Source organism: Aethalodelphis obliquidens, unplaced genomic scaffold (genome assembly GCF_003676395.1).
Source record: "Aethalodelphis obliquidens isolate GAN/ISIS:26980383/991018 unplaced genomic scaffold, ASM367639v1 scaffold18, whole genome shotgun sequence".
NCBI lineage: Eukaryota > Metazoa > Chordata > Mammalia > Artiodactyla > Delphinidae > Aethalodelphis > Aethalodelphis obliquidens.
This window is the reverse complement of record NW_020837962.1, coordinates 923740-947788: the sequence shown is the minus strand read 5'-3', so window position 1 is coordinate 947788 and position 24049 is coordinate 923740. Positions and strand designations below refer to the sequence as shown.

Below are 24049 nucleotides of genomic sequence, written 5' to 3'. Positions count from 1 at the left end.
CCTAGATTTTGTATGTATTTATCCTGTTAGGGGTTTGCTGGGCATTTTGGTCTGTAAATTTGTCTTTCGCCAAATTTAACTTTGGTCATTATTTCCTCAAAGATTTTTGCTGTGCTGTTTTTTCTTTCCTGCCCTTCTGGGACACCAACTACACACATGTTGTGTCTCATGTCCTTTTGATATTGTCACACAGGTCTCTTAGGCTCTGTTCATATCTTTTCCTAATTTTGTTTGTCTTGGTTCCTCAAATTAGATCATTTCTATTGATCTGGTTTCAAGTTCACTGACTCCTTCTTCCCTCCTCCAATCTGCTGTTAAGCCAGTTCCAATAATGTTTTATTTTAGATATTTAAGATCTAGAATTTCCTAGTCCTCTACTGATATTTCTTTGTTTGCATCCTTGAGATAGTTATAACAACTTTCTTTAAGATCCTTTTCTGCTAATTCTAACATCTGGGTTATCTCAGATGTTAGATGTTCCAGTGATTGCCTTTTCTACTGAGTTTGGGTCACATTTTCTTGCTTTTCACATGTCTAGTAATTTTGGATTATATTCTGGACATTATGAATGATGTGTTGCAGAAACTATGGATTCTGTTATGTTTCTAATTTGTTTGTTAAGTAGGCTGAACTCAAACTCCAAACTCTGTCTCCCTTTGATGAGTAGTAGGTGAAATCCGTTTGACGCTTTTAACGAGGCTGCTTCAAGTCTGCCATGCACATGCATGGTTCAGGGGTCAGCCAGAGGTGTGGGAAGAGTTATATATGCAGAATTTGGCATTCTGCCAAGGTGGTGGATTTTTATCACTGGAGCTATAGACACAAAGCTTATAAGATGCAGAATTCAGCCACTGCTGTTCCTTCTTCCAAGTGTTGTCTCTCTTCCAAGTGGTGTCTCCCTTCCGGTTTTTGCCAGTACCTTCAGATCATTGTTTTTCTCGTTTCACCCAGAGTTTGTAGTTGTAATCTATAGGATGTTTGGTCTGATACAAGCTACCTTATTATTACCAGAAGTGGGACCTCCTTTTTTTTTTTTAAATCAGTTTGTAAGAGTTCTTTGTGTATTTTTGCTGCTCATCTTTTGTCCCACATTGAAAAATATTTTTTACAAATAATCTTTTGTCTGTTGACTTTGTGGTATCAATTTTCATACAAATATTTTTCATTTTGGGGTCATCAATTATGTCTTTTTTTTTTTTTCAGTTATGTCTTTTATAGCTTCTATGTTTCCAGACTTCACTAGGGACATCTCCTTGATTGTTTGATTATGCGTGTATTCTCTTAATTTTTTTGCAAGATTTTTTAATTAATTGTTTTAACTTATGCTTTTAATCTACCTGGAATTTATTTTTGTACCTAGTATACGTGTCCCATTTTATTTTCATTAGGTAGATAGCCACTTGTGCCAGTACTATGTGTTAAACACTCCATCTTTTTTCCACTGAATTGAACGCATCTCTGTCATTTGTTAACCTGCCATACAGTTGTTCCTTGGTATCCATGGGGGATTGGTTCCAGAACCCTTGAGGATACTAAAATTTGTGGATGCTCAAATCCCTTGTATGAAATGGTGTAGCATTTGCATATAACCTATGTGCATCTTCCCATACACTTTAAATTATGTCTAATTATAATACCTAATACAATCTAAAATCTGTATAAATAGTTGCCAATGAGTGGCAAATTCAAGTTTTGCTTTTTGGAACTTTCTGGATTTTTTTTTCCTGAATAATTTTGATTTGTAGTTGGTTGAGTCCAACCTACAGGTTGATATGCAACCTACAGATATGGAGGACTGACTGTATATTCTGGAATCTAATTCAGGATTCTTCTTTCTTTTTTGTCTAACGTGCAATTTGTGAATTACTACCAACACCATAATGACTTGGTTCCTGTGCCTTTGTAGTATTTTCTGATTTTTGGCAAGCCACTGGCTTACGATCATTTCTACCCATATATCATTGATGAAAGCAAGTCACACGGCCAAGCCCTGTCAAGGAGTGGGAAGGTACATTCCACCCACAATGAGGCCAAAGCAAGGGTGTGGCTACAGGGAGGATGAAGAATTGGGACCAATAATGCAGTCTATCACAAGGAGATAGTACATTCATGTGATTCAAAAATAATATACAAAGGGGTAGAGTTTTAAAATTCAAATTCAAATAGAAATTTGTATTATTTCCCCCGCCCCGTTCTTTTTCCCACAAAAGAGCATTCTGTATACAGAATATATGTACTATTGTACATCTTGCTTTGTCACGTAATAGGTTTTGGAGGTCATTCTGTAGTAGGACACAGAGGATTCTTTGTTGTTGGTTTTTTCCAAGTGCATAATATTTTATTGTATGGTTGGTATTGTATCATACATAATTATTTATCCATCCCCCCCACGGCTGGATATTTGCTGCATTTCCTTTCTTGTGCAGTGATAAGGGTTGCTGTAGTGAATGATATGCATTGCTTGCATAGATGGATATCTGTAGAATAAATTCCCAGAAGTGGAATTCTTGGGTCAAAGGATGTATGCATATGTTTTTTGATAGTTTTTGCCCAATTGTTCTCTACACTTGTACCAATTTCCATTCCCAGCACCTATGTGAGTAAGTCTCCATTTTCTAAATAGCTTCACTAAACAGTGTTTTTTAGACTTTGGATTTCTGCCAATTTAATAGGTGACAAATAGGTACATTTCTGAAGTATGAGTGATCTTGAGTTCCTTTTCATATATTTAATAACTGTTTTATTTCTTTTTCTGTGAACTGTATCTTCTTGCCTGTTTTCATACTGGATTGCTGGTTGTTTTTTCTCATCAGTTTCTAGGAGATGTTTATATATTTGTTTATGATACAAATTGAAAATGTTAGGAATTTGTCATTTGTCTTCCATCTTTGTCTATTGCATATGTTACTATTGAAAGTTATTTGGATTTCTGTGTAGGCAAATTTATCTGCAGTCCCAGGTTTATAAAGCAATTAGCCTATGTTTTCTTCTTGTATTTTTATGTTTCCTTTCTTTCTTCCTCTCTCCTGAAGATGCATTGGATTCACATTTTAGCCAGATGCTGAATAGTTGAATATTAAAATCAGATGTGATAGAGACCCAAATCATCATTATAGAACAAATAAAGTTCTGGAATACTGAAGTTATATTAAAAAAAAACTTTATAACATTACAATTTCATTATAAAATTTTAATAGTTATATATGGAAAATTTGACAGTCTCCAGCAAGAATGGTAATTTCTCAGCACCATCAGCTATTTGCTTATTTTGGTCTCTCCAACTGTACATCCGTAAAACCAAATGACTCACTTTTAACTGAGGAAGGAGATGACCTTGTGAAAGGATAACCTTGAAAGACTCCAGGCCTAACTGAATTAACTAAAAAGTAAATATATTCCTTAAAGGGTATTTTGTTTAATATGTGAATGCCAAGATGCCAAAAAGTTCAACGAAGATTAAAATTGATTTAATCTAATTTTTTAAAAAAGTGTCTATGTGGGCTTCCCTGGTGGCGCAGAGGTTGAGAGTCCGCCTGCCGATGCAGGGGACGCAGGTTCGTGCCCCAGTCTGGGAAGATCCCACATGCCGCGGAGCGGCTAGGCCTGTGAGCCATGGCCGCTGAGCCTGCGCGTCCGGAGGCTGTGCTCCGTAACGGGAGGGGCCATAACAGTGACAGGCCCGCGTACCGCAAAAAAAAAAAAAAAAAAAAAAAAAAGTGTCTATGTGTTATTACATAGACACTTTATTTTTTGTCTCTGCCACATGGCTTGTGCGATCCTAGTTCACCAACCAGGGATCGAATCCAGGCCCCTGCGGTGGAAGCACAGAGTCCTAAACAGTGGACTGCCAGGGAATTCCCTACATAGGCTTTATTTTTAATTTTTTGTGGTAAAAAATTTGACATCAAATTTACACCTTAACCATTTTTAAGTGTGCAGTTCAGTAGTATTATATGTATTCACATTATTGGCCAACAGCTCTTCAGAACTTTTTCATCTTGCAACATTGAAACTCTATACCCACTAAACATTCATTCCGCTCCCTGTTCCCTTCAGCCCTTGGTAATCACTTTTCTACTTTCTGTTTCTATGATTTTGACTACATTAGAAACTCCATATGAATGGAATCAAATAGGATGTGTCCTTTTGTGACTGGCTTCTTCTCTTAGCATAATGTCCTTGAGATTCGTCCGTGTTGTAGCATGTGACAGGATTTCCCTTTTTTAAGGCTGCATAATATTTTTTTTGCATGTATGTACTGCATTTTCTTTATCCATTTATCTGTCAGTGGACACTTGGGTTGCTTCCACCTGTTGGCTCTTGTGAATAATGCTGCAGTGAACAAGGGTGTACGGATACCTCTTTGAGATCCTGCTTTCAGTTCTTTTGGATATGTACCCAGAAGTGGGACTGCTGGGTCATACAGTAATTCCACTTTTAATTTTTTACAGAACCTCCATACAGTTTTCATAATGACACACCATTTTACATTCCCACCACATCCTCACCATCACTTGTTATTTTCTGTTCTTGGGATGGAGGCCGTTCTGATGGGTGTTAGGTGATACATAGACTTTTAAGTATTTATTGGCTCAAAAAGGATATGTTCTTAGTTATCGAACAGATGTATCTCTTAATATTCATATTTACTGAAAATCTCTTCTCCTGCTTAACTATTTTCAGGTCCTCATAACTGTCCATGAGATTAACAGCTTTCACAGTTTTTATGTATTGCAGCATTTTACTCTTATGATAATAAATATGCAAATACATAAGTTGGCAGAATTTCACCATATAAAGGACATAAAGCTTTTTCCACTCAGGGGACAACTAGGATGCTTACCTTTATTTGAAAGCAAATAGTCACATAGTAACAATAAGTCTCTGTGCTGTGCCCTGCTGGTATTACTGACTCTGCCTGATTGTATACAGTCGGGGGGGGGGGGGGGGGAGGTGTCATTCATCCACACAGGTTCAGGAATGCCAGAAATGCTGCTGAAGTTGGTTCTCTGGCATTCCAGAAGCCAGTAGTAGATTTTGACCAAATACCGAGTTTAAATTTTTGATCTAGTTGGAATTCATCTTCGGGTGTAGCATGAGGTGTGGATCCAACATTGATTTTTTCCAGGTGGCTACCTGGTAGTCCCCAGACCTAGAACTGAACCAACCATCTTTTCATCAATGATTCGTGATGCCACCTTTATCATAAATTAAATTCTCATATTTATTTGGATCTATTTCTGGACCTTTGGCTCTCCTTGGTCTGTCTGGTCTTATAACTGTTTCACTATGCAGCACACTGTTCATTGCTGAGGCTTTAAAGAGCATGTTCTTTGTATCTAGGGGAGCTAGTGCCCCTGTCCTCTTCTTTTTCAGAGTTCTGGCCAATTTTTTCTTCCAGTTTTATTGAGATATAATTGACATATAGTACTGTATACGTTTAAGTGAATAGCACAATGATTTGACTTATATGCATCATAAACTGATTATTACAATAAGTTTCGTGAACGTGCATCACCTCATATAGACACAATATTAAAAAATAGAAAAAACTGTTTTCCTTGTGATGAGAACTCTTAGGATTTACTCTCTTAGCAACTTTCATACATAACATAGAGCAGTGTTCATTATAATTATCATGTTGTGCATTGCATCCCTAGTACTTGTTTATCTTTTAGCTAGAAGTTTGTACCTTTTGACCATCTTCATCCAGTTCCCCTTCCTCCTATCCCCCCACGTCTGTAACCACAAATCTGATCTCTTTTTTTTTAACATCTTTATTGGGGTATAATTGCTTTACAATGGTATGTTAGTTTCTGCTTTATAACAAAGTGAATCAGTTATACATATGCATATGTTCCCATATTTCCTCCCTCTTGCGTCTCCCTCCCTCCCACGCTCCCCATCCCACCCCTCCAGGCGGTCACAAAGCACCGAGCTGATCTCCCTGTGCTATGCGGCTGCTTCCCACTAGCTATCTACCTTACGTTTGGTAGTGTATATATGTCCATGCCTCTCTCTCGCTTTGTCACAGCTCACCCTTCCCCCTCCCCATATCCTCAAGTCCGTTCTCTAGTAGGTCTGTGGCTTTATTCCTGTCTTACCCCTAGGTTCTTCATGACATTTTTTTCCTTAAATTCCATATATATGTGTTAGCATATGGTATTTGTCTTTCTCTTTCTGACTTACTTCACTCTGTATGACAGACTCTAGGTCTATCCACCTCATTACAAATAGCTCAATTTCGTTTCTTTTTATGGCTGAGTAATATTCCATTGTATATATGTGCCACATCTTTATCCATTCATCCAAAGATGGGCACTTAGGTTGTTTCCACCTCCGGGCTATTGTAAATAGAGCTGCAATGAAATTTTGGTACATGACTCTTTTTGAATTACGGTTTTCTCAGGGTATATGCCCAGTAGTGGGATTGCTGGGTCATATGGTAGTTCTATTTGTAGTTTTTTAAGGAACCTCCATACTGTTCTCCATAGTGGCTGTACCAATTCACATTCCCACCAGCAGTGCTTTTTTTTGATGATGGCCATTCTGACTGGTGTGAGATGATATCTCATTGTAGTCTTGATTTTCATTTCTCTAATGATTAATGATGTTGAGCATTCTTTCATGTGTTTGTTGGCAGTCTGTATATCTTCTTTGGAGAAATGTCTATTTAGGTCTTCTGCCCATTTTTGGATTGGATTGTTTTTTTGATACTGAGCTGCATGAGCTGCTTGTAAATTTTGGAAATTAATCCTTTGTCAGTTGCTTCATTTGCAAATATTTTCTCCCATTCTAAGGGTTGTCTTTTGGTCTTGTTTATGGTTTCCTTTGCTGTGCAAAAGCTTTGAAGTTTCATTAGGTCCCGTTTGTTTATTTTTGTTTTTATTTCCATTTCTCTGGGAGGTGGGTCAGAAAGGATCTTGCTGTGATTTATGTCATAGAGTGTTCTGCCTATGTTTTCCTCTAAGAGTTTGATAGTTTCTGGCCTTACATTTAGGTCTTTAATCCATTTTGAGCTTATTTTTGTGTATGGTGTTAGGGAGTGATCTAATCTCATACTTTTACATGTACCTGTCCAGTTTTCCCACCACCACTTACTGAAGAGGCTGTCCTTTCTCCACTGTATATTCCTGCCTCCTTTATCAAAGATAAGATGACCATATGTGCATGGATTTATCTCTGGACTTTCTATCCTGTTCCATTGATCTATGTTTCTGTTTTTGTGCCAGTACCATACTGTCTTGATTACTGTAGCTTTGTAGTATAGTCTGAAGTCAGGGAGCCTGATTCCTCCAGCTCCGTTTTTCGTTCTCAAGATTGCTTTGGCTATTCAGAGTCTTTTGTGTTTCCATACAAATTGTGAAATTTTTTGTTCTAGTTCTGTGAAAAATGCCAGTTGTAGTTTGATAGGGATTGCATTGAATCTGTAGATTGCTTTGGGTAGTAGAGTCATTTTCACAGTGTTGATTCTTCCAATCCAAGAACATGGTATATCTCTCCATCTATTTGTATCATCTTTAATTTCTTTCATCAGTGTCTTATAATTTTCTGCATACAGGTCTTTTGTCTCCTTAGGTAGGTTTATTCCTAGATATTTTATTCTTTTTGTTGCAGTGGTAAATGGGAGTGTTTTCTTGATTTCACTTTCAGATTTTTCATCATTAGTGTATAGGAATGCCAGAGATTTCTGTGCATTAATTTTGTATCCTGCAACTTTACCAAATTCATTGATTAGCTCTAGTAGTTTTCTGGTAGCATCTTTAGGATTCTCTATGTATAGTATCATGTCATCTGCAAACAGTGACAGCTTTACTTCTTCTTTTCCGATTTGGATTCCTTTTATTTCCTTTTCTTCTCTGATTGCTGTGACTAAAACTTCCAAAAAACTATGTTGAATAAGAGCAGTGAGAGTGGGCAACCTTGTCTTGTTCCTGATCTTAATGGAAATGCTTTCAGTTTTTCACCATTGAGGACGATGTTGGCTGTGGGTTTGTCATATATGGCCTTTATTATGTTGAGGAAAGTTCCCTCTATGCCTACTTTCTGCAGGGTTTTTATCATAAATGGGTGTTGAATTTTGTCGAAAGCTTTCTCTGCATCTATTGAGATGATCATATGGTTTTCCTCCTTCAATTTGTTAATATGGTTTATCACATTGATTGATTTGCGTATATTGAAGAATCCTTGCATTCCTGGAATAAACCCCACTTGATCATGGTGTATGTTCCTTTTAATGTGCTGTTGGATTCTGTTTGCTAGTATTTTGTTGAGGATTTTTGCATCTGTGTTCATCAGTGATATCAGTCTGTAGTTTTCTTTCTTTGTGACATCCTTGTCTGGTTTTGGTATCAAGGTGATGGTGGCCTCATAGAATGAATTTGGGAGTGTTCCTCCCTCTGCTATATTTTGGAAGAGTTTGAGAAGGATAGGTGTTAGCTCTTCTCTAAATGTTTGATAGAATTCGCCTGTGAAGCCGTCTGGTCCTGGGCTTTTGTTTGTTGGAAGATTTTTAATCACAGTTTCAATTTCAGTGCTTGTGATTGGTCTGTTCATATTTTCTGTTTCTTCCTGATTCAGTCTTGGCAGGTTGTGCCTTTCTAAGAATTTGTCCATTTCTTCCAGGTTGTCCATTTTATTGGCATAGAGTTGCTTGTAGTAATCTCTCATGATCTTTTGTATTTCTGCAGTGTCAGTTGTTACTTCTCCTTTTTCATTTCTAATTCTATTGATTTGAGTCTTCTCCCTTTTTTTTTGATGAGTCTGGCTAATGGTTTATCAATTTTGTTTATCTTCTCAAAGAACCAGCTTTTAGTTTTATTGATCTTTGCTATCGTTTCCTTCATTTCTTTTTCATTTATTTCTGATCTGATTTTTATGATTTCTTTCCTTTTGCTAACTTTGGGGTGTTTTTGTTCTTCTTTCTGTAATTGCTTTAGGTGCAAGGTTAGGTTGTTTATTCGAGATGTTTCCTGTTTCTTAAGGTGGGCTTGTACTGCTATAAACTTCCCTCTTAGAACTGCTTTTGCTGCATCCTGTAGATTTTGGGTCGTCGTGTCTCCATTGTCATTTGTTTCTAGGTATTTTTTGATTTCCTCTTTGATTTCTTCAGTGATCACTTCGTTATTAAGTAGTGTATTGTTTAGCCTCCATGTGTTTGTATTTTTTACAGATTTTTTCCTGTAATTGATATCTAGTCTCATAGCATTGTGGTCGGAAAAGATACTTGATACAATTTCAATTTTCTTAAATTTACCAAGACTTGATTTGTGACCCAAGATATGATCTATCCTGGAGAATGTTCCATGAGCACTTGAGAAAAATGTGTATTCTGTTGTTTTTGGATGGAGTGTCCTATAAATATCAATTAAGTCCATCTTGTTTAATGTATCATTTAAAGCTTGTGTTTCCTTATTTATTTTCATTTTGGATGATCTGTCCATTGGTGAAAGTGGGGGGTGTTAAAGTCCCATACTATGAATGTGTTACTGTCGATTTCCCCTTTTATGGCTGTTAGTATTTGCCTTATGTATTGAGGTGCTCCTATGTTGGGTGCATAAATATTTACAATTGTTATACCTTCTTCTTGGATTGATCCCTTGATCATTATGTAGTGTCCTTCTTTGTCTCTTGTAATGGTCTTTATTTTAAAGACTATTTTGTCTGATATGAGAATTGCTACTCCAGCTTTCTTTTGGTTTCCATTTGCATGGAATATCTTTTTCCATCCCCTTACTTTCAGTCTGTATGTGTCTCTAGGTCTGAAGTGGGTCTCTTGTAGACAGCAAATAAATGGGTCTTGTTTTTGGATCCATTCAGCCAATCTGTGTCTTTTGGTGGGAGCATTTAGTCCATTTACATTTAAGGTAATTATCGATATGTATGTTCCTATTCCCATTTTCTAAATTGTTTTGGGTTCGTTGTTGTAGGTCTTTTCCTTCTCTTGTGTTTCTTGCCTAGAGAAGTTCCTTTAGCAGTTGTTGTAAAGCTGGTTTGGTGGTGCTGAACTCTCTCAGCTTTTGCTTGTCTGTAGAGGTTTTAATTTCTCCATCAAATCTGAATGAGATCCTTGCTGGGTAGAGTAATCTTGGTTGCAGGTTTTTCTCCTTCATCACTTTAAATATGTCCTGCCAGTCCCTTCTGGCTTGCAGAGTTTCTGCTGAAAGATCAGCTGTTAACCTTATGGGGATTCCCTTGTGTGTTATTTGTTGCTTTTCCCTTGCTGCTTTTAATATGCTTTCTTTGTATTTAATTTTTGACAGTTTGATTAATATGTGTCTTGGCGTATTTCTCCTTGGATTTATCCTGTATGGGACTCTCTGTGCTTCCTGGACTTGATTAACTATTTCCTTTCCCATATTAGGGAAGTTTTCAACTATAATCTCTTCAAATATTTTTTCAGTCCCTTTCTTTTCCTCTTCTTCTTCTGGAACCCCTATAATTCGAATGTTGTTGCATTTAATGTTGTCCCAGAGGTCTCTGAGACTGTCCTCAGTTCTTTTCATTCTTTTTTCTTTATTCTGCTCTGCAGTAGTTATTTCCACTATTTTATCTTCCAGGTCACTTATCTGTTCTTCTGCCTCAGTTATTCTGCTATTGATCCCATCTAGAGTATTTTTCACTTCATTTATTGTGTTGTTCATCGTGGTTTGTTTCATCTTTAGTTCTTCTAGGTCTTTGCTAAATGTTTCTTGCATTTTGTCCATTCTATTTCCAAGATTTTGGACCATCTTCACTATCATTATTCAGGTAGACTGCCTATTTCCTCTTCATTCGTTAGGTCTGGTGGGTTTTTATCTTGCTCCTTCATCTGCTGTGTGTTTTTCTGTCTTTTCATTTTGCTTATCTTACTGTGTTTGGGGTCTCCTTTTTGCAGGCTGAAGGTTCGTAGTTCCTGTTGTTTTTTGTGTCTGTCCCCAGTGGCTAAGGTTGGTTCAGTGGGTTGTGTAGGCTTCCTGGTGGAGGGGACTAGTGCCTGTGTTCTGGTGGATGAGGCTGGATCTTGTCTCTCTGGTGGGCAGGTCCACGTCTGGTGGTGTGTTTTGGGGTGTCTGTGGAATCATTATGATTTTAGGCAGCCTCTCTGCTAATGGGTGGGGTTGTGTTCCTGTCTTGCTAGTTGTTTGGCATAGGATGTCCAGCACTGTAGCTTGCTGGTCGTTGAGTGAAGCTGGGTGCTGGGTTGAGATGGAGATCTCTGGGAGATTTTCGCCGTTTGATATTATGTGGAGATGGGAGGTGTCTTGTGGGTAAGCAATGCCATTTCCATTGAGCTTTCGTGCCGCCCTAGTCTCGAAGCTCCCGCCACTGCTCCTCAGGCCGGGTCCCCGTTGATCTCTTTTTTTATGAGTTTGTTTTGAAGCATAATTGACCTACTGTGTTAGTTCCTGTTATACAATATAGTCATTCAGTATTTCTATACATTTCAAACTGATGGCCACAGTAAGTCTAAGATGTCACCATACAAAGATGTTACATAGTTATTGACTGTACTCCCCACACTGTATTTTTCATACCTGTGACTCATTTATTTTGCTACTGGAAGTTTGTACCTCTTGGTCTTCCTCACGTATTTCTCTCCTCTCCCTAACCTCCTCCCCTCTGGCAACTACCTGTTTATTCTCTGTATCTATAACTCTGTGTCTGTTTTGTTGTATTTGTTCATTTGTTTTGTTTTTATTTTTTTTAATGCTGGTTTGGCCAATTTTTTTTTTTTTTTTAAGATTTATTTGTTTGGTTGGTTGCGCCGGGTCTTAGTTGTGGCATCTGAACCCTTAGTTGCAGCATGTATGTGGGATCTCGTTCCCTGACCAGGGATTGAACCTGGGTCCCTTGCATTGGGAGCACGGAGTCTTACCCACTGTGCCACCGGGGAAGTCCCCATTTGTTTTATTTTTTAGATTCCACATATAAGTGAAATATATGGTATTTGTCTTTCTCTGTCTGACTTATTTCACTTAGTATAATACCCTCTAGGTCCATCCATGTTGTTGCAGATGGTGAGATCTCATTCTTTTTTGTAGCCAACATTCCTCTCCTGGCCATTCTTGTTTCATTATCACATCAGATTTCAAATCAGTCCCTGGTGCCTGTGTCCCCCAGTAAAAAACCTGTTCATTCATTTATTTATTTATTTTTGCGGTACGCGGGCCTCTCACTGTTGTGGCCTCTCCCGCTGCGAAGTACAGGCTCCGGACGCGCAGGCTCAGCGGCCATGGCTCACGGGCCCAGCCGCTCCGCGGCACGTGGGATCCTCCCGGACCAGGGCACAAACCCGCGTCCCCTGCATCGGCAGGCAGACTCTCAACCACTGCCCCACCAGGGAAGCCCCCGTTCATATTTTTATTAGATGGTGTTAAACTTATTAGGTAACTTATGGAGAATTGATTTCTTTATGATTTGGGGTCTTCCTCCTCATAAATACCATATGTCTGCATTTTGACAAGCCTCTGTGCCCTACAATGAAGTCTTACATGTTTGCTCCTACATGAATTCCTAGCTGTTTCATCTTCTTTTGTTGTTATTTGACATGCCAGCCTTAGGGTCACTTTAACTGGTTCCAGTCTTGTACTCTAAAAACAACAAAGGATGATATTTATTTATTAAATTTATTAATTTATTTTTGGCTGTGTTGGGTCTTTGTTGCTGCGTGCGAGCTTTCTCTATTTGCAGTGAGCAGGGGCTACTCTTCGCTGTGGTGCACGGGCTTCTCATCGCGGTGGCTTCTCTTGTTGTGGAACACGGACTCTAGGCACACAGGCCTCAGTAGCTGCGGCACGCGGGCTCAGTAGTTGTGGCTTGCAGGCTCTAGAGCTCAGGCTCAGTAGTTGCAGCACTTGGACTCAGTAGTTGTGGCACGCGGGCTCAGTAGTTGTGGCTTGTGGGCTCTAGAGCGTAAGCTCAGTAGTTCTGGTGCACGGGCTTAGTCGCTCCAGCGGCATGTGGGATCTTCCCAGACCAGGGCTCGAACCCATGTCTCCTGCATTGGCAGGTGGATTCTTAACCACTGTGCCACCAGGGAAGTCCCAAGGGATGATATTTAAATCAGGCACTTTTGGTAACTTTATCTTCTTTACCTCTAAAGACCCTTTGAGGTAGGAACTAATATGACTCAATCTTGACATAGTAGAAAGTGGTGAATAAATGAATGATTGATCCTCACTTTGACGTTGGAGGCCCAGAGGCCCTGAGAGGTTAAGTTCCCCAGGGACACTTAGCTAGTCTTACACGTTAGAGCAAGGTGTTAACTCATGGGTTCCACTCCAAACAGATGCTTCTGATCACCATGAGATACAGTTACGGGGATGTTAAAGGTTCTTCTGGAGACAAACACGGGATCAGTGAGAAAAGTTGCTGACATTTATTGAGCACTTATGTGTGAAACATCTGTTGTGTGTTTTGTGTGTTGCTGCACTCCCCAGCCCCCCACCCCATGCGGAAGTTATTACCCCTGCTTTGCATGTGAGGAAACTGAGGCCCAGAGAAGGTAGCTTTTCCGGACAGTTAAACAGATTTCCTTATTGCAGCACTTGTCAGTACCCTTTTTTTTTTTTTTTTTTTTTTGCTGCATTGAGTCTTCATTGCTGTGTGCGGGCTTTTTCTAGTTGCGGCAAGCGGGGGCTACTCTTCGTTGCAGTGCACGGTCTTCTCATTGCAGTGGCTTCTCTTGTTGCAGAGCACGGGCTCTAGGCGCGCGGGCTTAGTTGCTCCGTAGCATGTGGGATCTTCCCAGACCAGGGCTCGAACCTGTGTCCCCTGCATTGGCAGGCAGATTCTTATCCACTGCGCCACCAGGGAGCCCTGCCAGTGCCTTTAACACGGCATTCCAGTGGCTATCTACACTGTCCAAAAGAAGCAGTTGTTAGGGCAGCTGGGCTGGGGCTGGGCGTTGTGAACTTTTTTTAACTTTTTAAGGTAACTGAGGGATGAAGATGGCCTCCCTTAGCTGTTTAAATGCGTGTTATTACATTGCATGTGCGTTTTAGTGGGATGTTCTGAACGCTGACTGCATCGTGAGTCTCCGAGACAAGATGCAACATGCCACATCGTGGCATCTGACCGGAGCCTGTCTATGGTCCTAATTAGGTCCTGGCTCGTTGCTAAGTGCTTTATGGACATGATCTTATTTAACCCCCTGGGACAGCTGTGTGCATCTCGTGAGCTGAGAGGTTCCCACTGTGCAGGTGAAGAGCTGGGTCCAGGAAGGTTGAGGGGCCTGCTCAGCTCTGTGGGATTAGGACGTGCCAGAGCGGGGACTTGCACCATGTGTGCATGACCCTTCTTGCTCCCCGGGGCTGTAAGGTGCCAGACGGATATGCCGTCTGCGGTCTTGGGCAGCTTTGCTTGTCTCTCACCCAGGGCCACGATCATGTCTCTTGAGGACTTTGAACAGCGCTTGAATCAAGCCATTGAAAGAAATGCCTTCCTGGAGAGCGAACTGGACGAGAAGGAGAATCTCCTAGAATCTGTTCAGCGACTGAAGGATGAAGCCAGAGGTCAGGAGGCCTTGGCTTTGCTCTATGTGTTTCACCACCGTTGTGCCCTCTCCGGGTCTGAGGGTGTCCTGTCCCACAGCATCACCCAGCATTACCTGTGTTCCGAGGGCAGGGAACACACCGGGCAGGCTGAGCCTTGGTCCCCACCCTGTGCTAAGAATTGTCCGATGTCCAACCCTGTAGAGACCCTTTGTGGGTATTTAAGCGCAGCACCCACTTTATGCCCAGCAGGAGCACAGGAGTTTTGTGGGGAGAAAATGCCTGTTGATGGAATTGCTAGCCAGCCCATTTCTTTTGTGACTTGATGGCTGCTGATACACGTGGCTTGGACCTCCAGAATCTCATCAGCGTTTGCTCTTTGGAGGTAGCACTTCCAAAGGTAGAGCTTTCTAACTCTAAGACATTAGCAAGTCATCCAAGTTGGGTCCATAAGAGATTTTGTTAAAGTCCCAATTAATTGTTTATGACATTCATTTCGTTTCTAATGTTTAGCCAGTAGAAGGGGGTTTAGAAAGAAAAACTCTTTTAAGTTTAAAAGGTAGTTGTTCCTAAATGCCCATCAGTAATGAAGTGCTTAAGTAAATTACATAGATTTATTTTGTGGAATGTTAGTTAAACAGTTGTTCAAACAAATACGGTATAGATATAAATGTAGTCATAGAAAACTTGTTAAGGGACTTCACTGGCAGTCCAGTGGTTAAGACTCCGTGCTTCCACTGCAGGGGGTACGGGTTCGATCCCTGGTTGGAGAACCAAGATCCTGCATGCCGCTTGGCCAAAAAAATTAAATAAATAAAAAAGCCTATTAGGACATACCATTGAAGGGGGGAAAACACATAGATAGTAGATGTATGTTTCTATTTACGCTTAATAAAAGTTATTCATCTTATATGCTTAATAGATACACATATAAACTCTATGTGTGAAATGCAGGGAAAAAGGATTGAGAAGATCTCCCTCATGTTACAGTTGATTAGGAGTGAGAAGGGGCATTTGAGGACGGGTTGGGAAAGCACATTTTCACTGAGTATTCTGTGTATACCTTGATACATTTGAATTCTCTTAAAACAGTAAAAGCAGTAGTGTATCACTGCCATGATTTGAAAAAAATTTTAAACCTTCTTGTTTTTACTCAAAAGAAAAACCAAGCCTTCCAGGAAAGGTCCTGTGGGATTTGCTTCATTCAGGGTTTCCACCTGGAGTTTTTCACTCTGATGGTTCTTCTTGCTGACCAGTGTCTCCTGTTGACCCTCCCCTTGCCTCATCACTCAAAGCAGAGACTTACATCTGAATCCTTTTCCTGGCCCAGATTTGCGGCAAGAATTGGCTGTGCAGCAAAAGCAGGAGAAACCCAGGACCCCCATGCCCAGCTCTGTGGAAGCTGAAAGGACAGACACAGCTGTACAGGCCACTGGTTCCGTGCCATCCACCCCCATAGCTCATCGAGGACCCAGCTCTAGCTTAAACACACCTGGGACATTCAGACGTGGTAAGGAGGATGGGAATCAGGAGGGTTCTCTTGGCTTCACAAAGCTTTCCTGGGTGAGAACCGGGGCGGGTCCTGGGTGAGAGAGAAGCAGGACCAGGCTGTGCAGCAGGGAGAAAACTGGGGTGCTCACAGGGGCAGACCATTGTGGTGCGTGGGAGGAGCCTCTTGGATGTAATACGATAGGGAGTAGTGGAGTCTGCGGCAAAGTAGAGAATGGAAGCCTCATCCAGAGGGGCAGCTGCCACTCTGCTTCTACCGCAAGAGGTGTGGGCTCAGCAGACACTCCACTCTTCACCAGAAGCCAGAAATCCTCTTGTCTAATATGAAATCTCCCAAATTAAAAGTTTCAGTAACCAAATAAAAAATTTAAAAAGGATTCTGTGGGTCCAGCAATACATCATCTAGAACTGGACCCAGCATAACCTGTGCTATGCAGTAAAAACCAAGAAATTTGAGTTCTTCCCCAGCCCCTCTGCTGACTGATTAACTGTGAGGCTCTGATTGGGCCACTTAATAGTAAATAATAAAAATAGACAATTATTGAGCACGTGGGATATGCCAGTCCCTCTGCTTACTGTGCTTTGTACTTACATATGACCTCACTGGATTCGCACCATGGCCCAAGACGCAAGTAATGCAAGTGCTGTCCCCATGTGATGGGTGAGGAGACTGAGGCCCTGAGTTAAGGAGCTGACCTGACATCACGCAGCTGGCAAATGGCAGGCCGGCTCCCGGGGTTACACCACCACATGCTCCCTGTCCCTCAGCTTGTGCCCAGGATGAAGAGAGTGTGAGGTTTCCACAATCCCAGGCTAGACCACACTTGAATAAGCACACGACTCAGCTGGGCCTCAGATTTAGCAGGTCTGGGCAGGGCCTGAGATCCTGCGTTTCTAACAAGCGCCCAGGTGATGCTGGTCCTGCTGCTCCGTGAGCCCTGCTTTGAAGAGAGAGGAGGCTCTGAGGAGCAGAACCCTTACCAGTGGGGCTTGTTCAGATGCTGTTAATGTTAATTAACTGTATGGAATTCCTAGAAGTTTAAGAGGGCCTGTTTTGATTTTGTTTAAAAAGAATAGCAGGTAAAGATAAATATTAAGTATAGTCATTATAAGGCTGCAAGAAGTTGGTCATCAGATATGCTCTTGTTATGTTAGGCAACAAACCATTGACCGAAACAGGGCAGCATTGGGATCAGAGGGGCTTGCTTGCCCACCCCCAGGTTTCACGTTCAGAGACGTTAGTGCAGACTTTTGAGTGTGTGTTGGTGTCATGTGTGCGTCCTTTTGCACACGCAGGTCTGGACGACTCCACTGGGGGGACCCCCCTCACGCCAGCGGCCCGGATATCTGCCCTCAACATTGTGGGAGACCTGCTGCGGAAAGTGGGGGTAAGACGGCGCTTCCCCAGGGTCCGTGTGGTGTCTTCTGTCTTCAGGAGACTTGAGGGGTGACCTTACCTATTGCTTCCCCTCTGGCAGAGGCTTCGTTAGGTGCAGGTGTCACCCTGGCTCTCGTGTCCCTTACAGTCGCTGTGCTTCTATGGGTGTTGTTTCTGACAAACACCCGGGCTGTGACCCTGAGTCACCCTTTGACCCCCGGCTGTATCTTTCTTTCCCTGTACCATTTTCCCTGGCAATTTGGGAGATTCGGATGGTATCTATGATATTTTTTCTTAATTTGAAAAAACTGAGAGACATTTGAAAACTGCCTTCCCTTTTTTTAATTTCTCAGGGAGTTAAAGGGAAAATCTTGAAAGGCTATGGCAGAGAACATGACCTTATAGGTTTTATGTTAATTCCAGGGAAGGAGTCTTTTGTGCTTAAGAAATCACATAGATATTCTCTGTAGTTATTTTTCTTAGTTTTAAAAATGATGCCTGGAAAGCCACAGAGTTTAAGTCCTGCCAGTCTGTCATTGACCAGAATGTATGCATTCAGAGTTAATAGAAGCTTGCAGCTCGTTTTCTATGTTTTTCCTTTTGGCTTTTGTTTTTTTTGGATCGCTGTTATATAAGCAGGTTTTTATGTTTAGTTAGAGTATACAGAAGCTCAGGGTGATCTCAGTACCCATTTGGTTTCCAGAGGATCTGTTTACAGCGAGGCAAGTCCTTCTTCAAACCTCCTGCCACGTGGTGCATGTTTTACAAGGTAGCGGAGAGAGTGAATGATTCCAAAAGTTGATTTCATATTTCTTGTAGGCAGACTTAAATCATAGGTCGGGTTGGGGACTCTTCTGGAAGCTCCTAAATATCTTAGACTACCAGTTCTACGAGTTGGACATACATTGAATTTGGTGATGGGGTGGAGCACGCTTTGGGATTCTAACACACAACCCAGTTTGACAACCACTGTCTTAAGCTATTATTATGTGTATGGTCTCTGGTGAGAGGCAAGAGTTCTTGTCTTCAGCTTGAGACAGGAAAGCGTATTTCTCTCCAGGCTCTGGAGTCCAAACTTGCTTCCTGCCGGAACTTCGTGTATGATCAGTCCCCAAACCGACCCAGTGGCCCAGCCTCAGGGTGGGGGAGCAAGAACAGAGACGGCGGCGACAGACGGCCAGGCAGCACCAGCGTGCCTCTGGGTGACAAAGGGTCAGTACCTTCTGCTGTTCTTCCTCAGTGTCGGGAGAACCCATCCTCTCCAGCCGGGAGCCTCTGACCCCTGACCCATAGCCATTTTTCAAAGTCGCAGGATTATGTCAATGAGGTATTATCCTCTACTCCATCCCTTAAGACAGAGTTAGGTGGTGTGTGTGCTGGTTTAGGCAAATGGCCAAGGAGAGGGTCATTTTTATTACTTGATTCTGCAGCCCCAGCTTCTGGTCATGCTGTGAGAATGTCCTTTGTATAAATCACTCCCTTGTTTAAGACTCAAGCTTCAAACACTGCTCTGCTTCCCCCAAAAGAGGATTTTTTTTTTTAACCTTTAGAACCTTCAGGAAACTGAATCAGCCAGACTAGATTCCTGAAGCCAGTCACCTGATTGGAAAACACAAATCTGATCTCTAACAGCTTCATTTATTTTCTTGCCTGAAGAAAATCAGTGCAGCTTCCAGATTCTAGAATTCTGTAAGATGCGCCACTATCTCACTGGACCCCAGGCCACGTAAATTTGGGAGCGATCAGTGGCAGACAGAGGACAGGAAATGAAGAATCATTCTCCCCAGCATGCACATAACTTCCGGACCTTTAGATGTGGGTGTTTTTTTGGAGCGTCTTCTGCGACTGGGCTTTTTGCGTGGCCTTGGGCATGTGAGCCCTAGATAGCCAGTGTCCTTTTCTTCATTTCACAGGAGAGAAAATTGAGACCCAGTGAGACACTGCTCCCGACCTTGATATTCACTCTTATAACTTTGTGGGGCCCCGTGCTAGCCAGTCTATAGCAGCTGTAATGTCCGCCTAATTTGGTTTGCTCTGTCTGAAGGTTGGGAAAACGCCTGGAATTTGGGAAGTCGCCTTCAAATATTTCCTCACCATCGCTGCCGTCAGCCCAGGGTGTAGTCAAGATGTTGCTTTAGGAAATCCACGGAAGCCAAGGTCCCGGTGTCTGTGCAGGAGTCATTTTATCCTCCTTCCCTCTTTAAACTAGGTTTTTGTTTTTTTTTAAGTTAGTTTGAGATATACGAGCAAGCAGTCGCACTAGCCAGTGACGGTGGGGAGTGGGGATCGCCTGTGGCCCCGGGTGGTCGTCCCCAGGAAATGCCATCTCATAACCCCTGGCCTCCTTGTCGGGGTGTTGCCAATGGACAGGGACAAAGCGGACCCTCTGGAAATGGCGACGTGGGTGCTGAGGCTGCTCCATCATTTTCAGCAGACCTGAGTCCTGATTGGTCTTGAGAGGTGTTTTTCATGACCGGGGACACCTATAAAGTGGGGTCTGAGCCCATCTCAGGCTCACTCCGGCCCCCACTTTGCTGGAGCTTCTTCCAGAACAAAATCTCCAGTGCTCTTTGGCACAGCAGGGATCAGTGCACTGAAATCACATCTAGGGGTGAAGAACAGAACAGGCATGTACCTTTTATTTAAACTGTGGTGTGGTGTACCTCTGAGACGTTTTAATCTGCCTCTCACTGAGTCTTTTAGAGGCATGCTTGAGTTTCAGAGTACGTTTTGTGGGACCAGGTCAGTGGAAACTCTGTGTCCTCTTTAGACCAATCCTGGCTGTAAGTTGTCCTGAGCCCCTCTGTCCTGGCCTGGGGGTGACCTCTGCTTCAGGACCCTTAGGGTCTCTGGGGTGTGATGGCCCCTAAGAACAGGACTTCATTCAAAGCCTTGGTGAAATAATTGGGGTGACCTTCGGATAAGATTAAACCACCAAGACTGTCGGTGGGAGGTTCCTTACTAAAGAAGAAACGAACCCAGGATTTCCACACAGATGGCGTGCAGCTCATCCCTGCTGGTTGTGAACGGCAGTCTCACAATTTGGACGCAAGTAAAAAGAACACATGAATTCCAGCGCGTGCGTGCAGCTTAACGGCCTTCTGTTACTAAGTTATTTTTCCAAAAGAACAGCAAAAATATCCTTGAGTTGAAAACAGAACTTTTCAAATGCTACTGAAATTCAGCAGAGAATTAAACTTGAGTGCCCACTTCGTTGCCCTGGCAACATTCTAACCTATATCGGTAAAAGATGTACTTCTATTTTTTTAAAAGAACAATAAAATCAAGAGAAACTGATTTTCAGCTAGTTTGTGGTGGTCAGTAAATGCTGCTGCCTTTGTGCTTCTGTGTTTGCTATCTGGTGATGAAAAACTTTTGTTTTTTTAACCAAGTGACTATGAAAAAAACTACTTTTTTAAAGATTTCCTTTCGAGTCAGCTTCTTAGAATTGTATTGGGACACGTGCATGTCCTGTTCAGGGTGTATTCGCATTTGGTCATTCAGTGCGTCCTTGGTTTCTGTAATTCCCCTCTTTTCAGTCTGTTTGATCCCATGGAGTTGGTGTATGGAATCATATGTATTGAGTGGAAACTTCGCCAGGGACCTCTGTCTAGGACATGCAGGCCAAGGAAGGGACGGGCCCAGGCCTGGGTTTTATGGCCCTCACGCCAAGAACGGTTTTTACATTTTTAAAGGGTGGTTTAATTTTTTTAAAAAAAGACAAAAATGTGACAGAGACCATGATGGAGGCTAAAATACTCAAGTTTCTGGGCCTTTATAGGAAAAGTTTGTCGAGCCCTGCTGGTCGAAGTCTTGTGTTTTAACTCAAACATTCAAGGAACTCACATTCTTCACATTAAATACGTGCTGTTTTGATTGATAAATATGTTCTTCCCGGGCATGGTCCTACTCCTTGGGCCTCGAGCCACCCACCTCCTGTGTGGAGGAGCCCCTCACTCACACTCACTCTGTGTCTCTGCTCTGCTTTTGGCCAGTTGTGGGGTCTCAGACGATTCATCTCACCTCCCTGGGCCTCAGTTTCCCCATTTAATGAAATAATAACCCTGACTTGATAGGGTTGTCATGAGGATTAAATGAGGCCACCCCCCCCACCCCGTCCTCTTTCTCTAGAAAACAACAGAAAAGTCAACTCTATTCTAGTGATTTATAACCTTTTATTAGTGAGGGTGTCCTTAAGTACAGCTGGGGTGCATATAAAACAGTGTGACATTCCTGCTCTTAGCCGTTTGAGCGGCGTCTCCTTTTTAATTCACGTGACTACAGAAGGCACTTGGTCTCGGTGAACTGTGTGCATCTGATGTGCGGGAACCGGAGGGAAGAGGAATTTTCAAACCAGGGCCCACCGGGACGATGGAAGAGTCCACAGGGCAGGAAGGGCTGGGGGTGGGGACAGTGGCACCCATCGTGGTGACTTTCTCCCCAATTCATGTAAACTAAGTTGCCAGTGATTAGTTACCATGGATATATTTTTCTAAAAATTCAAAATCTCTGCACAGTTCTCGGCAGAGGGAGTGGGTGTGTCTGTGTCTCTTGTTGGGTTTTTCTCCTTCGGTACATCGTTCCAAACTTAAGTTGATGCCCTGAATGCAGGGTAGTGGTCTTTATATTCATCGTGAGGGGTGTCTGTGATGTTTGGAGTTTGAAAATGGATTTAGATGGTGCTAAGAGGAGTCCACTGGGTTTGGTTCTGTCCTGTTTTGAGCAAGTTGTTCATTCACTGGCTTTGGTTCCGTTGAAGTCTGCATCGCGAGCGTCCATATCCTCTTCAGAACCGTCCGCGTTTTCAATAACTCTACGTCCTCCAGACCTTCTCGAGGGAACAAAAGAGGTCTCGTTCCCTCGCCTGTGGGTGTTAAGAAAACGCATGTTTCTTTAGTACAGAAATCTCCCTCGAGCTTGGAAGAGATTTTCAGACGGGGCAAAAAACAAACACAAACAAACTCGAATGAGACGCAAATATTCAGGTTGAAGTGAACAAATCCTGACCCATATGGGTGCATTTAATCAGCTGGAATGGGGGCAAAGTAGGTTTTTCAAAGCAGGACCATCTGCTTTAAAAAGTATCTGGCTTGGTCATTTGCTGACCCACAGGATTCTGGTTGGCTGTGGATTTCTGTTTAGAAAAGAAGGAAAAAAGGCAAGTGGGGGTGATGGCCTCATGGGATTATTCCTACACTGTGGAGCAGGGATGAGGGGGACCTGTTGTGTCTGTACCTCCTTGCTTTCAGAAGGAAAAGGGGGCAGGGGTTTAGGTTTTGAATTGTAGGAAGGTGAGAATGACCACCAACCCTTGAGAGGGAAGGAGGTCCCTGCATGGATGCCAAGGGTGCTGTCTGGTTAAAGGCACTGCATTGCTCTGCTTTTATGGAGCAGAATTCTTGTTCTGAGTTCCCCCAGGGCAGGGATCTCGCCTGTTTGGGGCGCCCCATGGCAGGCACTGTGCAAGGCATAGAACGGGTGCTCAATGAATATTTGTCAGAAAAACATTAGACATGTTAATCCAGGGTGTCTTTTAGCCCTAGCTGGTGGGACACCCCTTTCTCTCTGTCCTTTTTGCTCCCATCTCCTCTCCTCCGTGCTCTGGATGCCCTTTTCCCACAGGGCCTGCCCTGGTCACCTGAAGTAAGGCTTTGCATAGGAGGGCAGGGCAGGCAGGAGGAGGAAAAATCAGACCCGCCTGTACTTAACCTCCACTGTTTGGAAGGAAAGTTTGCCTTCTTTTCAGCGACCACAACAAATAATGTTGTGTGTTGGGCTCCAGCCATCTGACCCTGTTTGACAGGTCTTCACTCATTTTAGGATGTCTAAGAAGAAAGCAAGTTTTTTGCAACAAAAACGACCTGCTTCGCCACACAAAGTATGGACAGAAAAGCCACGAGGGTGAGCCCATCCCAGTGAACCCAGCCCGTCAGTTCTTTAGTCAAAGGGGGCAACTCAGGTAAGACAGGAGGCATAAGCAAGGCCCAGAGATTTCCTGATCGCTGACATGGGGCTTCCCAGCATGAGCCTTCTGGAGTCCAAGGGTGGGAGGAACCCGGGCTGGTAAAGCCCTCTGGGGACGGTGGATGGTACTTCCCAAGGGGCAGCGATCAAGAATAAATACTTAGTAGCTACTGCTGACTAAAGACCTGGGTCAGCCTCACTCCCATCAGAGGGAAGCTTCTAGGCCTCCAGCCCCTTTTATTTATTTCTTTCTTTTTGGCCGCACCTCAAAGGCAGAACTTCCCCAACCAGGGATTGAACTTGTGCCCCCTGCAGTGGAAGCACAGAGTCCTAACCACTGGACCGCCAGGGAAGTCCTCCAGCTCCTTTGGAACTAACTTTCTATCACTCAGTCTCTAGAGGTTCTTTGAAAGTCTCTTCCTTCTTTAGCACTGTGTTCTCCAAGAACTCGGGACAAAATAGGGTCCCGGCGTGCAGGGCTCAGCAGCCATCCACACAGCTCTCCTCCGTGTCTAACCCTCCAGGTTCAAAACTGGATGGGATGGCCTGGAGCTGGAAACAGTGGCTCAGGCTCCCTTTGTGTCTCCGAAGAGTCTGCATTTGCTAACTAGAGGAGTTTAACTGATTAATGCGCTCCCTTGATCTAAGAAGTAAATCAATCGCGCCTGGGTCCCTGTAAGCCCCCTGCGTGGGCACCAGTCCCGAAGCCGGTCTGTTCTGGCCT

General features: G+C 42.8%; 2 protein-coding genes across 9 annotated transcripts in view; one reads left to right on the top strand and one right to left on the bottom strand.

Moving 5' to 3' along the window:
- Positions 1 to 24049, top strand: part of NDE1 (nudE neurodevelopment protein 1) — a 48007-nt gene that overhangs the window by 14617 nt on the left and 9341 nt on the right. For 2 of the 6 annotated variants that reach the window (XM_027117295.1, XM_027117298.1), the window contains exons 5-9: positions 14359 to 14495; positions 15805 to 15984; positions 17280 to 17371; positions 18422 to 18573; positions 23182 to 23262. In XM_027117295.1, the coding sequence (XP_026973096.1) occupies positions 14359 to 14495; positions 15805 to 15984; positions 17280 to 17371; positions 18422 to 18573; positions 23182 to 23262 (642 nt within the window). Of the gene's footprint in view, positions 1 to 14358; positions 14496 to 15804; positions 15985 to 17279; positions 17372 to 18421; positions 18574 to 19274; positions 20659 to 23181; positions 23321 to 24049 lie in introns of those variants that run through there. The other 4 variants (XR_003435065.1, XM_027117297.1, XM_027117300.1 and 1 more) reach the window with 4 other exon arrangements.
- Positions 21520 to 24049, bottom strand: part of MYH11 (myosin heavy chain 11) — a 127950-nt gene continuing 125420 nt past the window's right edge. Inside the window, exon 41 of one of the 3 annotated variants that reach the window (XM_027117292.1) lies at positions 21520 to 22225. In XM_027117292.1, the coding sequence (XP_026973093.1) occupies positions 22093 to 22225 (133 nt within the window). In that variant the 3' untranslated portion in view covers positions 21520 to 22092. Of the gene's footprint in view, positions 22496 to 24049 lie in introns of all 3 variants that reach the window. The other 2 variants (XM_027117294.1, XM_027117293.1) reach the window with 2 other exon arrangements.